Source organism: Monodelphis domestica, chromosome 3 (assembly GCF_027887165.1).
Source record: "Monodelphis domestica isolate mMonDom1 chromosome 3, mMonDom1.pri, whole genome shotgun sequence".
Classification (NCBI taxonomy): Eukaryota; Metazoa; Chordata; class Mammalia; order Didelphimorphia; family Didelphidae; genus Monodelphis; species Monodelphis domestica.
In genome coordinates this window covers 513442261-513456808 of record NC_077229.1, presented here as the reverse complement: position 1 = coordinate 513456808, position 14548 = coordinate 513442261, and the positions used below count along the sequence as shown (strand labels likewise).

The 14548-nt window shown below is 37.5% G+C and overlaps 1 protein-coding gene across 5 annotated transcripts in view; it reads right to left on the bottom strand.

The window, feature by feature from the left end:
- The window catches only part of SLC38A9 (solute carrier family 38 member 9), a 123619-nt gene that overhangs the window by 48312 nt on the left and 60759 nt on the right, over positions 1-14548 (bottom strand). For all 5 annotated transcript variants that reach the window (XM_056824908.1, XM_007486322.3, XM_007486323.3 and 2 more), the window contains 2 exons: positions 6783-6980; positions 1790-1897 (listed from right to left, as the gene is read on the bottom strand). In XM_056824908.1, coding sequence (XP_056680886.1) covers positions 1790-1897; positions 6783-6980 — 306 coding nt within the window. The remainder of the gene's footprint in view (positions 1-1789; positions 1898-6782; positions 6981-14548) is intronic.

Genomic DNA, 14548 nt, shown 5'->3' with positions numbered 1-14548 from the left:
GTACAGAGGAACATATGGAGTCAAGTTTCTCTGGTAAAGGTCTTGATTCCAAAATATGTAAGGAACTGACCCAAATTTATAAGATCAAGAACCATTCTCCAATTGATAAATGCCATAAGGATATGAATAGATAATTCCCAAGGGAAAAATCCCAGGTTATCTGCAGCCATAAGGAATGATGTTTCAAATTACCGATAATTAAAGAAATTCAAATTAAAGCAATTCTGAGATTCCACATAACACCCATCAAACTGTGGGAAGGGCTATGAAAAACCAGGGATATTGTGGCACTACTATGGTATTACATATGTGAAAAACTTACTAAACAGCGTATGCCATTTGACCCAGCTGTATCTCTATCAGGCCTAATACTTCCAAAAGATTAAATAAATGAGAAAAAGACTCTACAAAAAAATTGTAGTTCTTTTCATGGTGGTACAAAAGGGGAACCTAAAAGGATACCCACCTATTAAGGAATGGCTAAATAAGTTGTAATAAATTAATGTGATGGAACACCCTATTGTGCTGTAAGAAATGAGGAAGAAGAGGATTTCAAAGAAATAGTGGATAGATTTATATAAACAGATACATTAACAAAGAGAGCAGAATCAGAAGCACATTTTATACTGTGACATCGATACAATAAAAACGAATGATTTCAAAGACTTTTATAAACTGAAGAATTAAACTGAGTAGAAACAGCAGAACAATTTATACAACAACTCTAAACAAACAACTTAGAAGGCTTTAAAAACTATGACTGGGGGCAGCCATGTGGCTCAGTGGATAGAGAGTCAGGCCCAGAAACCAAAGTCCTGAGTTCAAAGTTGGCCTCAGACACTTCCTAGCTGTATGTCCCTGGACAAATCATTTACCCCCATTAACTAGTTCTTACCATTCTTTTGCTTTTGGAACAACATGCAGTATTGATTCTAAGAGAGAAGTTAAGTATTTAAAAAGAATTATGACCAAAGCAATGATCACCAGAGAGGTGATGAATTTAGGGTACAGAACAAACATACAGATATATGTGTGTATCTGTATATATGCATATAGAGAATTATATTTATGTTATGTGAATGATATATGTGTATGTTTTAGGGTACAGAATGAGGCACAGAATTATATATTATATAAATAAATGTATTTATGTTTCCATATACAGCAAATTAATGAATTAGTGCTGCTTGACTATGAATATATGTTACATTTTCCTTTTCTTCCTTTTTTCTTTGGAGGAGGGGATGGGGAAAGATTAACTAGATTTTGGCTACATTTTTAAAAATCACAAACATGAGGGGAGGATTCTATAAATGTGGAATATTTTGTGCACTTTCAAATGAGGCCACTAAATTGTTAGCTTCGCTTAAGTCATTTATGTCATTACAAGAGACTAGAAGGAGAAACACTTAACAATCATAATCTTTACTATTAGATATCTACGTCTTACTATAAAAGAAATACTGTTGATAATGGGAAGAACTCTTAAAGAACAGGCTTGAAACAATTTTCAACCTCTAAAATCCTCAGGTAATGTTTGTCCAGGAATGCTTCAAGGTTAAGAACTGTTTTCTTTTTAATTCCAAAAAATATTACTTTCAAAGCAGAAAAAATACCCCAGAATGAATTAACCTGCCTTCTGAACTGAACAGGAGAAAAAAGGCCTCAACCACATCCCTGATTTTATCTTATTACCATTAATAAAAATTGCCCAGAGTTTAATAAAGAGCAGGATATTCTTATAATAACTATAGAGGAAGATTGAAAATTTAGAGATAATACTGCTTACCTGGGACAAAAAACTCTGTTGATATAAACCAATGAAATTCCAAATGGAAACCCAACTGGATACTCTTCAAGGTGACAAAGAAAATCAAATAGAGAACTGATATAGTACCTATCAGAAACAATTAGAAAATATTTATCAATTGAATAGATCTTACATAAGAATTCAAGTAGGTACCTTAAGCAGAATACAAGCAACATTATTATTTTTTGAACCCCAAAACAATTCCTACTGAAACTCAATTTAGGAGTAAAACATGAAAAGATGCCTCAGATTATGTAAAAGGATTCAGGAACATTAGGGAAAAAGATAGGGAGATAGAGGAGAATACCAATAATTAAAAGTAATTCTTTCTGATAAATTTCAAGCTATTCTTGGGCTCTGGTTTCTATTTTTAATTAGACTCCTCTAAGCTCATAATTAAATTCATATTAACTGAAATCCATTGAACTAAAAAAATCTAGACATGTTTCAACATGGACTTTCAAGATGGCAAAAAATTATGGAAGAAAAGGTTAGGACACAACTGAGAGAGAGTTAGCTAGAATGCTGGAAACTGTTTCTGGCTCCATCAAGTCTCTCCCTAAATGAAGTCCTGGTTGGGTATTAATACATGTTATCTGTAGAGACCCTAGGCCTAGACTTCTCCCTGCTTAGGTTGTCACACACAGGGAAATGTGGAACATGCAGATATCTAGGGCAATCTAGATAGGAGAAGGGGATAAGAACCCGCAAGGATTTTTATATCTCTTTCAAAAGAAATAGAGGAATCACTGGAACCTCATAGCCAGAAGCAACAGCTGTAGTTTTATGGCTAGGCATGAGGTTTAGCCAATGCCCTTTTAGGGCTCAGTGAAACATAGCTGTATATCCTTTTAAAAAAAGATTTATGGTCTTTGTTTTTACAGCAGTCTTTTATTCTACTCTTAAAAAGCTTCAGAAAGGACAGCTGCGTCATCTCCCTTGGTAACATGTTCTAATGATTTAAACTTTTATAGTTAGAAAGACTGTCCCAATATTTAACCTGCATCTCATCTGCTTAGGCTCATTCCCTCTTGTCTAGTTGTTGCAGATCATGAAGAAAAGTTACTCAGTAGAAAAAAAAATCCAGAAAACATTATACTTATTCCCCCAAACACTTAAATTCAGATATAGTGAAGGGCTGGAATGAATCTCTCCATTTTTCCTTGTACTAATTTACAAGCAGTTGGAAAGAGAAAATGGGAGAACGAGATAGCATGTAAGAAAGAAATTAAATCCCAGATGAACAAAGCATGAGCTTTCTGTTGGGTTTTATTTTTTACAACAAACATCTAATGAGCACCTATTTAGAACAGGGCACTATGGTTGGCACTAGAAAAATTAACTATTTTAGATAAAATATAGTTCCTGCCCTACTCCAAGAGCTTGCAGGCTATAAAGGAGAAAAGAAGGACAAACACAGATACTTATAATATATAACATATAACATTATATGGCAGGTAAATTAGAGACTTACAAAATGAATTGCTGGGTGAGGTTTGAGGAAGCCTGTTGATGGGGTAGATAAAGTTCAGAAAGGCTTCCTGGAGGAGGCATCATTAGAGACTTGAAAGTCTGTGCAGGAACATTAGAGAAGAAGAGAGCAAAGGCAGAGGGAAAAGCACAAGCAAATACATAAGAGCATAATATGTATGCGAGACAGAGATTGATAGTCTGTTTTCACTGGAGCATAAATGATATGGATGATATAAGAAGGACTTAAGGAGATATAGAATAAAGGAAGAAGCTATATTAATGGTCTAGGTAGGTGGTAATGACAGTCTGTACCAGAATGGTGTTGCCAGAAGTAAAAAGGAAGGGTCAGATGCAAGTGAAATTATGTATGGCAGCTGAATCAGCAGTTTGTGGCAACTAATTGGCTATGAGAAGTAATAGAGAGGAAGAGTCACTCTAGATGTCATCATAGGAGACGATGTGAAGGGATGCCAGAGATAATTATACCAAGAGTGGGGAAAAAGATAACGAACTCAGTTTCAAACATGCTAAGTTTATGATGTCAGTGGTAGATCCCAGCAAATGTTTTTTAGGCAGTTGGAGATGTGGTTCTAGAGCTCATAAGAGAGGTCAGGTCTAGATCTATAGATTTAGGAATTAACCATAATTCCAAGGCAGTTGATACCATGATACTGAACAAAACCGTTAACTACAGAGTAAGATCAGAAGAGAGCCAAGGGGAAAAGAAGAGGATGATTAGGAAAGAGACAAAGAATAGGAACTAAAGAAGTGGGAGAACCAAGAGTGAGGTGTATCTGAAGCCAAGAGAAAAGAAACTATTTAATGAGAAATTAGAGTCAACAATCATATCAAAAGCTCCAGAGAGGTCAAAGAGGAAGAAGACTGAGAAAAGGACGTCAGACTAAACAACTGCCAGGCCACTGGTGAAAGCAGTTTCTAATGGAAGTAGTTTCAGTAAAGTATTCTGGGCAGATGTTCAGTTGTAAGAGTTTGGAGAAAAGCTCCCAAGGAGTGGAAGTACTGAATTTCTACACCTATAAGAAAGTTGAGAAGGGGAGAAAAGTGATGGAATAATAGCTGGATGAACTGGAAAGGGTTAAAGTAAAGGGTTTTCTTTAGATTGATGAGACCTTAATGTTTGTACCCAGATGAGAACTTGCCACTGTTGAGAGAGATTGAAGAAGAGAGAAATAAAGATATGCTAGAGAATGAGATCCTCTGGGGAAAGAATAATTCAATGATCCACGTGGAAGAATCAGACCTAGTGAGTGATCTTCTGTGATGAGAGGAAAAGACAGGAGGAATGGAGGATGTGAAGGAGGTCATATTATACAATTTCAGTGTTCTTAGGGAAAGAGGTTGCTAGATCTTCTGCTAAGTTTGGAGTGGTGGAGTATGGAGTGAATGCAGCCCAGGGTGAGAGAAAAGAATTGCAAAAGATTAGAAAATTGTCCTGAGGGATGATAAGATGATTAGAGTAGAAGGACAGTTAATCAGCATGATTTGGTTAAAGGCAAAATCAGCTCAATTTTGAGATTTTCTAGTAAGATTAATGTGGTTGCCTGCAGCCCAAATTAATATATTCGTGGTTGGACACCTGAGAAGGCGAATTGGAAACTGAGGGAAAATGGGTAAAGGGGATAGAGAGAGAAGGAACATAATAAAGGAAAAAAGACTCAGAGACAGAGTTAAAACACATGGGCTCCAGGAAGGTAGAGTGGGAGGTAGTTAATGAACATGTGACATGGCATAGGATTTAACATTGGCTCAATTGACAACCACATGATCATAGAGGAGGAGGGTAGTCAAACATGTGATTTGGTATGGAATGTGGTCTAATAAGAGGTAGTCAGGACCCTGTACAGCTTAATGTCCTGCCCAGGAATTCTTTTGACCTTTGGACTGAAGGTTTGAAAATACAATAATCAAGAAGTAACATGACCATGAGTCTGCTATATGAGTACATAGATTAGAATATCAATACATCAGTAATACCTTCAAGATGATAATATACCTGGGATGCTACAATTAATATAACAGCCTTTGACCAAGAATGGAGAAATCAAATGGCAGGGGTGATGATCTAGGGATGAAAATGAGCAGACTGTGAAGAAAAGCACTCCAGGGAAGTCGTTTTAAGAAACATTAGGGCAGGATCCTGCCTTTGAAAGGTATTAAAACAAGTAAAACCAAAATAGAACAGATGGACTAGGAGAAAAAGAATAAAGAAAACTAGTGAAGGATCTTGCAGAGGGCTAATAATCAGTTTCAAAAGTTGACGTCCAAACATGAAGAGGAAGTATGAACCTATGACTAAAGTGCTTTGTAGAAATGCAGTAGAGTTGAAAAGTGTAAAGAACTACTTGGTCAGGTTGTTAGAGGGCTTGTTAGCACAAATACTGAACGCCCTAAGAAAGACAACAAGGAATGGGGTGCAGAGGAAGACCATAAGCTAGCTACTAAATTCACTGAAAAAATCTAGGACCTAGATATCAGTAGAAAGCAGCAACAAAAAGGAGAAGAGGGTGGATTACATATTTGAAAAAAAAAGGAAAAGGATTACATATTTGAAAAATGGAAACATGCTTTGCATGACTACAGAGGTCTAATCTTGATCAAATTGCTTATCGTCTCAGGAAGGGCCAAGGGATGGAATGAGAGAATATGGAACACAAAATTTTAGAAAACAAATGTTTTCTTAAAAAAAAAAAGCTCAAAAAGGGCTACCTTATGTCTGTTCCTAAAGGCTACCATATAGCAAAGCCTTGTACATAGTTGCTGCAAAATGTGTCGAATTAAATTGGAGCTGGGGTAGAGGAGAGTATATCAAAAAAGATAAAATAGAAAGGTATGAATGGGTAATAGAAAATAGGATTGGGGCAATCTTGGGGCCTGAAGAAAAGAATACTCAAATTAAATTTGTTATATTAGATAGGAAGTTAATTTTGCTTTCATCTATGAAAATGGGAAATCTTTGCTTACATAATTTACTTAGCAAAATATTATTTTCCCTTTTGAGAATAAGGAAATGGGTATGAATAGTCATAAACATTGTTAAAATTTGTAAGGTTTTGGGGAAATATTTCTATGTAGCTTGTTTCTTTGTAATAAAAATTTTGTGGAAAAAGTAAGATATTTAATACTTAAAAAAAAAAGTCTCTGAAAGAAAGACAAATGGCCCTAAAGTGGTCGTGGAGACAATCCCTCCTCTTGGCATGGGGAGTTGGGGAAAGTGGATACAGATAAAAATAGTTATAAGAGATATGGTGTCCTCAAGGAAAAAGCCAAGTTCCATTTAAAGTGTAGATATGGAAGGAATGTTGACTGAAAAGTTAAAAAATATAGGGGAAAATGGAATCGTTAAATGAATGGACTATGATAGGAATTGATTGATTGATTGGGTAAGAATAGAAGCTTTTAGAACAGAAATTTAGAAGAAGGTAGTATAGGTATCTAAGGGTGAGAACGGACCCTATTATAAGGAGTTACTTTAGCTTACCTAGAATGTTAAATTTTGCAAAAAAAGATGGAGACTTGAAGTTCAACAGAGGTAGGAGTAATCCGATAAGGTAAAAAGGCACAGTCTTCGATTTATCCCACCACTTTTCAAACTGCTGGAAGTCAGTGTTATTGGCAGAGAAAACATCAACGGTATAATTGTCAGGTTGGCTACTATGTCCAGGTGTTGGGCAAATCACTGCAATAGGAAAAGCATCAAGTTAAGAGAGGCTATGAAAAATACTGCCTCTGCTGAGAGAAAGTATAGTTTCTTTACAACAGACCCCATAAAATGGATGACATCTCTCCTTAATCCCAAGTGATCTCTTATGAGAGCTCCGTAGAGCTCAGGAACTTATTTTCTTAAAATAATGCTCTCAATCTTTTCCTTTTCTTTCAAGAAACGATGTCAAAACAGAACAAAATCTTCCTAAAAGTTCTATTTATATTCCTCAAATCTGACAAGTAACCATGAAATCATCCTGGTTTAAGTACCTGTTAATATACATTATGATGAGATAAAAATGGAGATAAATTCTGTTTGCTCATTATCTAGATCGATAATAAAGGAATAGTCTTGTTATCAACTTGAGATGCTTCTGAGTTCAGATATAATCACCCTACCCTTCTCTTAGATTGACATAGGCATTAGTTCCCTGACTCCTTCTGATCCCCTCAACATATGGAAATGCTTCTGGAAGAAAATGGAGATTAATGACAAAATAATATCATATGCACTGTATATATGTGTACTGCATTATGGTCCATAGTGATCTCTAAGAAAAATGTATAAGAATAGTGATATAATACACAATAAGAATAATATGGAAATAGGTTTTGATCAACGATACATGTATAACCCAGTGGAATTGCTCGTTGGCTATGGGAGGGGGGAGAGAGGAGAGGAGGGTAAGAACATGACTCATGTAACCATGGAAAAATATTCTAAATTAATTAATTAAATAAATGACATTTTTAAAAAGAATAATTAAAATTTGTGGTAGGAGATAGGAAAATTTGGAAGCATTTTCCAACAAAAGCACTCAACATTCATTGACCAAGAAGCATAAATGATTAGGAAGTAGAAGGCTGATGCTAGAAACAATATGAGTTTCAAAAGGAAGAAAGGGACTACAAGAAATCATAAGATAGGTTCTGAACAAAACAAGTCAGTGGAAGGGAGCTGAGTTAAAAAGTAGGATTGAAATATAGTTCTAGGAAACTTTTATTTATTAAAACAGTTCCAGGGCAGAAAAGTAGTAAGGGCTGGGCAACTGGGGTTAAATGACTTGCCCAGGTTCACACAGCTAGGAAGTGTCTGCAGTCACATTTGAACCCAGGACCTCCCATTTCCCAGCCTTCTAACCACTAAGTCATCAAACTGCCCCATTTCCTTATTATTATTAACAATGACAACATTTCAAAAACCAAAATCTTTACTTATAATAGAGAAACCGCAAAAAGTCTTTCTAATAAGATCAAGGTATGTCCAATGCTGCTGCACTTCGATATAGATCTAGAAATGTTAAGTTAAAGAAATAAGATAAAAATAAATTGAGAGGATGAGTATAGCTCAAACAAGTGGCAAAATTATCTCTATTTGCAGATGCTATATTGGTTTCTTTAGAGAATCCCAAGAATTCAATTAAAATATTAATCAAACAATAATTTCAATTAAGTCATTTATAAAAATGAATTAAAAAAATCATCAGCCCTAACAAAAATAGTCAAGAAGATAGAAAAAGAAATTCTATTCAAAACTACAAGCATAAAACTATCAAGCCAATACTAAGGACTTATGGGACAACCTTTGTAAAAATAAAGGAAGAATTAAATAACTACATAAAGATTCATTGTTCACAAGTGGGACACAATAATATAATTTAAAAATGACAACACTGAAATTACTCTATAGATTTAGGGCCAAAGAAAACTACTAAGAAATTGCTTTGCAAAACGAGATGAAGAAATTAAAAAAAACTTATTGGAAGGAAATGTAAAGAATATTGAGAGAAATAATGAAAAAAAAAGGCATAGGAGGGGCCTAGCAACAACAGATTTTAAACTATATATTATAAAGCAGTAATAAACAAAGTTTTTTAGGATTGGCTAAAAACCAAAAATTTATCAATAGAACAGACTAAGTACTGGAATAAGAAGTTCTTTTCTGACAAAGATCTTCTAGGAAAACTGTAAAGCAAACTGGCAGAAATTAGGTTTAGAATAATGCATTATTCCACATACAAGTCCAAATGTATACATAACTAAACGGAATAGGTAATATCATTAAAAAAAAACAGGAGAATGTAAGGCAACACCTTGTACAACACTGGTTAGGGAAAGAATCCATAACCAAAGTGACAAGGGTATACATAATTCATTAAAATACTTTTAATTACATGATATTAAAAAATGTCTATACAAAATCAATGCTATGATAAAAATAGGAACAAATCTTTGTAGTAAGTCTGAGACCTAAGATGGATATAAAACTTTTACAAATATATAAAATCAAAAGCTATTCTTCAATTCAAGCTATTCAATCAAAGCTAAATGGTCCAAAGGATACAAAAGGAATTTTCAAAAACAGAAATGTCATTTACAATCATATAAAATGTTCCAAATCGCAATTAAGAGAAATGTAAATGAAAACAATTAAAGTTTCACTTCACACACATCAAGTTGGCAAAGAAAATAAAATAGTTAATGTTGTTGAGAATATGGAAATTCCAGGACACCAATGAACTAATGTTAACGGTGCTCTGAATTAATCCAACCATTTTGGAAAACAATTTGGAATTTTACTAGAAAAGATAAAAACCATATATGCCTTTTGACCTAGTGATTCTACTACTATGCATATACTCCAGTAGGTTAGACAAAGAGAACAGGCTAATATATAAAAAATATAATAATGGCACCTCTTTTTGGTCTAGCAAAGAACAGAAAAATACACATTGACCAAGAAAGGCTAAACATGGGCAGCTAGGTAGTTCAGTGGACTGAGAACCAGGCCAAGAGGATCCAGATTCAAATCTGACCTCAGATACTTCCTAGCTGTGCAACCCTGGGCACGTCATGTAATTCCAACTGCCTAGCCCTTACCATGCTTATGCTTTGGAACCAATACTTAGAGATGCCAAGGAGGGAAATTCTAAGAGTGAAGGTGAGGGTCTAAAAAAAAAAATTAAACAAATTAAGTTATATGACTGTAATGGAATATTATTATACCATAAGAAATGAAGAATATGAAGAATTCAGAAACAGAACTGCTAGCTTTAGTTCATTCTGAATTTTAACACTTCTGATACTACTCTTAAAAGATCATGTCATTCTTTTGTATCGATTCTGTTAATCAGACCTTATTTAATCATCTATATGCCTTTCTTAATAATCTAACTTGGTCGATCAGTTCTCAGTGCATATATACTGGTCTTTAAACAGCCATCCCTTTTTTTCTTTATAATTTTTTGGTGTTTTGGGTTTGTGAGTTTAGCATTTTATTAATAAAAACTTCCTAACTCTCTTGGACTAACTTACACCACAGAAATTTAATCCATGGAATCCTATCCATTCTCTGAATCTTTTGAGATCTGCTACATAATCTCCTATTAGGCACGTATCAGAGCAGGTCTAGTTTTTATGTCAAAAATCTATGGGTGATCACTCCATGAAACACACTGCTTCCTTACACTGTCCTGTTATTACTAAAGAACTAATCAATCAACAAATATTCATTAAGCACCTATTATGTGCGGATTACATTGGTAGGTGAGGGGAATACAAAGACAAAAACAAGTCTGTGCCCTTGAAGAATTTACATTTTAATGGAGAGGATAACATATATATATATATATATATATAACATATAATAAACACACACAATATGCACATGTATAGAGTGCACGCACACACACATGCGCATCTTCCTCCCCCCTGCCCCCAACCACATCCAAAATGGATAAAAGCAGCCTTGGAGGGAAAGGTATGAACAGCACGGAGAGGTGAGGAAGAACATTCCAGACAAAGGGACAGTTGAACATAAAGACGAGGAATAGCAGCAAAGTCTCTGTGTGTAGTAAGGGTGGAAAGGGAGCATGAACTTTCAATGTCAAACAGAGAAGTTAATGTTTGATACTAGAGTGGGTAGTGAGTTTAATGAGTAAGAGAATGATGGGTCAGAACTGTCATTTAGGAAAAATCACTTTGGAGGCCTTGGGGAGGATGGGCTGGAGTGGGGAGGCAAGGCACCGAGAGCCTAACTCCTGAAATATTCTAAGCAGGAAGTCTTGACCTGGAGGGGCATCTGAGAAGAGAAATGGAGAAGGGTACAAGCGATGCCACAGAGAGAAAGATCTGGCGACTTTTGCTTAGCTGTTCTGGGAGAGGTTGAGGACACTGAGGCTGAAAGCCTTGACAAACAGACGTTCAGAAGAGGGGAGGAGCTTAAGGGGGAAAATGAACTGTTTTGGACATTCTGGATTTGTGATGCTTAGAGGACACCCAGTTAGAGATGTCCAACAGACAATGGAGGTTGTGGGATAGGAGCTCAGGAGATATGATGAGTATCTAGCCAGGGGGGGTTAACAAGAAAAATAAAACAGGTAGGAGGAGAATAAAGTGAAACCAGTGTCAAGGAGGAGAGTGTGTTCAGGATGAGAAAGTGACCAACTGCTACATTCTATGGAGAAGAGGAGGATGAGAACTGAGGAAAGGGCATTAATTTTAGCAAGAGATCAATAGTAACTTTGGAGCAGTTTCAGTTGGTCAGAATCCAATGGAGTCTAACAGTTTCCTTTGTTATTTTTTCTGCCTTTAAAAGAATGAGATCATTAAAGCAAGTCAAAAATTTATTAGCTGTGGTTTTTTTTTTTTCTTGGCTAAGAGAGTTCTGGTGGATTTCTGGATCACTAAAATCCTCCATTAATACTAAATGATGCTTCTGTGATGTTCTTGTTATAAGTTCAAGTTATATCTTTTCCCTCCTTTTGTCTAGGTGGTCTATATTATACTTTTTATTTATCTATTTATTTCAAACCCTTGCCTTCCTCCTTCAAATCATTACTATGTACTGGTTCCAAAGCTAAAGCACTGTAAAGGCTAGGCAATGGGGGTTAACTGACTTGCCCAGAGTCACACAGCTAGGAAGTACTTGAGGCCAGATTTGAACCTAGGACCTCCCCTCTCTAGACCTGGCTCTCCATCCACTGAGCTACCCAACTGCCCCTTACATTATACTTTTATGAAATTACCATGGAGTGTTTTTGCTATTTTTCTGTTTATTGCTCTATTGCTGCTCTGGTTTCTAGATTTGCTTGGTGAATATTACATCTCCCCAATATGTAATGCTACTTTGCAATCTCCCCTTCCCAAACACAAGTGTTATTTCGTTATTTTCGAATAAGGACCATGTTTAGAGGTTAGAGTCTGATCATGAGTTCTTAATGCTAAGGCTTAGTAATATCTATGAAGCTAAATTTGCCTCCTTACATCAGGACCTCTAGTTCACATTGTTTATTTAAAATACTTTAGGCAGATGTGTATAGGTATCTGAGAATATATTTTCTGTTTCTAGCTCCTCTGAGAGTTACCTCCTGGGAAATACTGGATATGTCTTACTATTCTTCCTAAGTTGAAGCACTAATCTGTGCTATCAAGCTTGGCATAAAAGCAAGTGTTTTTCTCTCTACTCCTTCCTTCCTTTTCACTTGAGGAAACTTTACAAAGGTGAAAAGGCAAGATCACATGGCTAGTAAGCAACAAGAGCCACAACAAGAACTTGGGTCTTTCTGAGTTATTACTACATAAATATATCTATAAACTGTAACTAACTAGGAACCAGTAATATTTAAGGGGTAGTGGTAGTCTCTCAGTGACCGAGAATGACGATTGTCTTTGTGCAGTTTCATCTACGGTGTACCCTCATGTGGCTTTGCAGTCCAAAGGCTGAGGGGCACAGTTTGTGGCATATGGGGCCTGGGACGCCAGTTGTTACGGGAGGTGCGGCTGTGGCCTGGTGTCGGCGTTCACGCGCAGCGGCAAGATGTCAACATCGCTCATCTCCAAAGATGGCGGCGGCCTGGTGAATGTGGGTTCGCCAGCTGCTTCTGTCAGAGGCAGCGAGTTCTAGTGGCTTTGGTGTCATGCCAGCCCACTTCAAGTTGGACTTTAGCTGATCCTTGAATCTTTTCTTTGGTCGGCCTTGTTTCCTGAGTCCGGCTGACAGTTCACCATAGAATACCTGTCTTGGTACTCGCTGTGGGTCCATGCGGAGGACGTGTCCAGACCATCGTAGCTGGGTTTTGAGGACCAGGACTTCAAGGCTGGTGGAGTTGGCTCTGTCGAGGACTTCCTGGTTGGTGATTTGGTCCTGCCATCGGATCCTCATGATTGACTGGAGGGAGCGTTGGTGGAATTGCTCCAGCTGTTTCATGTGCTTCCGGTACAGTGTCCATGTCTCACAACCGTACAGGAGCAAGCTGAGGACCACTGCGTTGTACACTTTGAGCTTCATTGCAGTGCTTACACCTCTGTGTTGGAGGACTTTGCAGCGCAGCCGCCCGAGTGCCTGGCTGGCCTTTTGGATCCTGGCATTGATCTCGTGGTCTAGGGACCCGTCGTTGGCGATGGTGCTGCCCAGGTACTTGAAGGTGTTGACGTTGGAAAGCTGCGTGCTGTCGATTGTAATGCATGGCTGGTTCATTGGCCTCCCTGGTGCAGGTTGGAACAGCACCTCTGTTTTGCTGAGGCTGATAGTCAGGCCAAACAGTTTTGTTGTGGTGGAGAACCTGTCCACAATGGTTTGGAGATGATTTTCTTGGTGGGCCATGAGAGCACAGTCATCTGCAAAGAGAGCTTCCAGGATGAGTCTCTCTGTTGTCTTGGTTTTTGCAGTCAGGCGGCGAAGGTCAAATAGTGAGCCATCCAGTCGGTATTTGATGTAGACGCCCAGGTCTAGATCCATCACAGCATGTCGTAATACTTGGGTGAAAAATAGGTTGAATAGTACCGGAGCGAGGACACAGCCTTGTTTCACGCCATTGGAGATGTTGAAGCGATCGGAAGTCTCTCCACCAGATAGGACTTCCCCTGTCATGTCGACATGAAAGAGCTGGATCAGTTTGACGAATTTTGCTGGGCAACGGAGCTTGATGAGGATCACCCACAATGCGTCCCTGTTCACTGTGTCAAAAGCCTTTGTCAGGTCTATGAAGATAATGTAGAGACTCAGGTCTGCTCAAGGCATTTTTCCTGCATTTGCCTCACCGTGAAGACCATGTTGATGGTGCTGTGATGTGGTCGGAAGCCACATTGTGATTCAGGCAGGTTCTGCTCTGAAACAGATGACAGGAGTCTGTTGAATATAACACGGGCGAGGATCTTTCCAGCAGTGGAGAGTAGTGAGATGCCTCTGTAGTTGTCACAGGCTGCTCGTGAGCCTTTGTTCTTGTATAGGGCTATGATGGAGGCATCTCTGAGTTCTGGGGGCATGTCTTCCTCTTCCCATATGCTGGTCAGCACTATGTGGAATGCCTGGAGTGCCTTTCCATTTAAGGCCATTGGAGATGTTGAAGCGGTCAGAAGACAACCTATAAACGTAACATCCTGGTGGCCAGTAGATATATTCATTCACAAAGCATTCCTTGTCAAGGCATCAGGCTATAGGAGACTTATCTCTATCAGATACCACAAGTACCAAGAAAGCCAGGGACTCAGAAATCTGGAAGTAATGACCTGTTCCATGTGATATTTCTTTGTTTGTGTGCC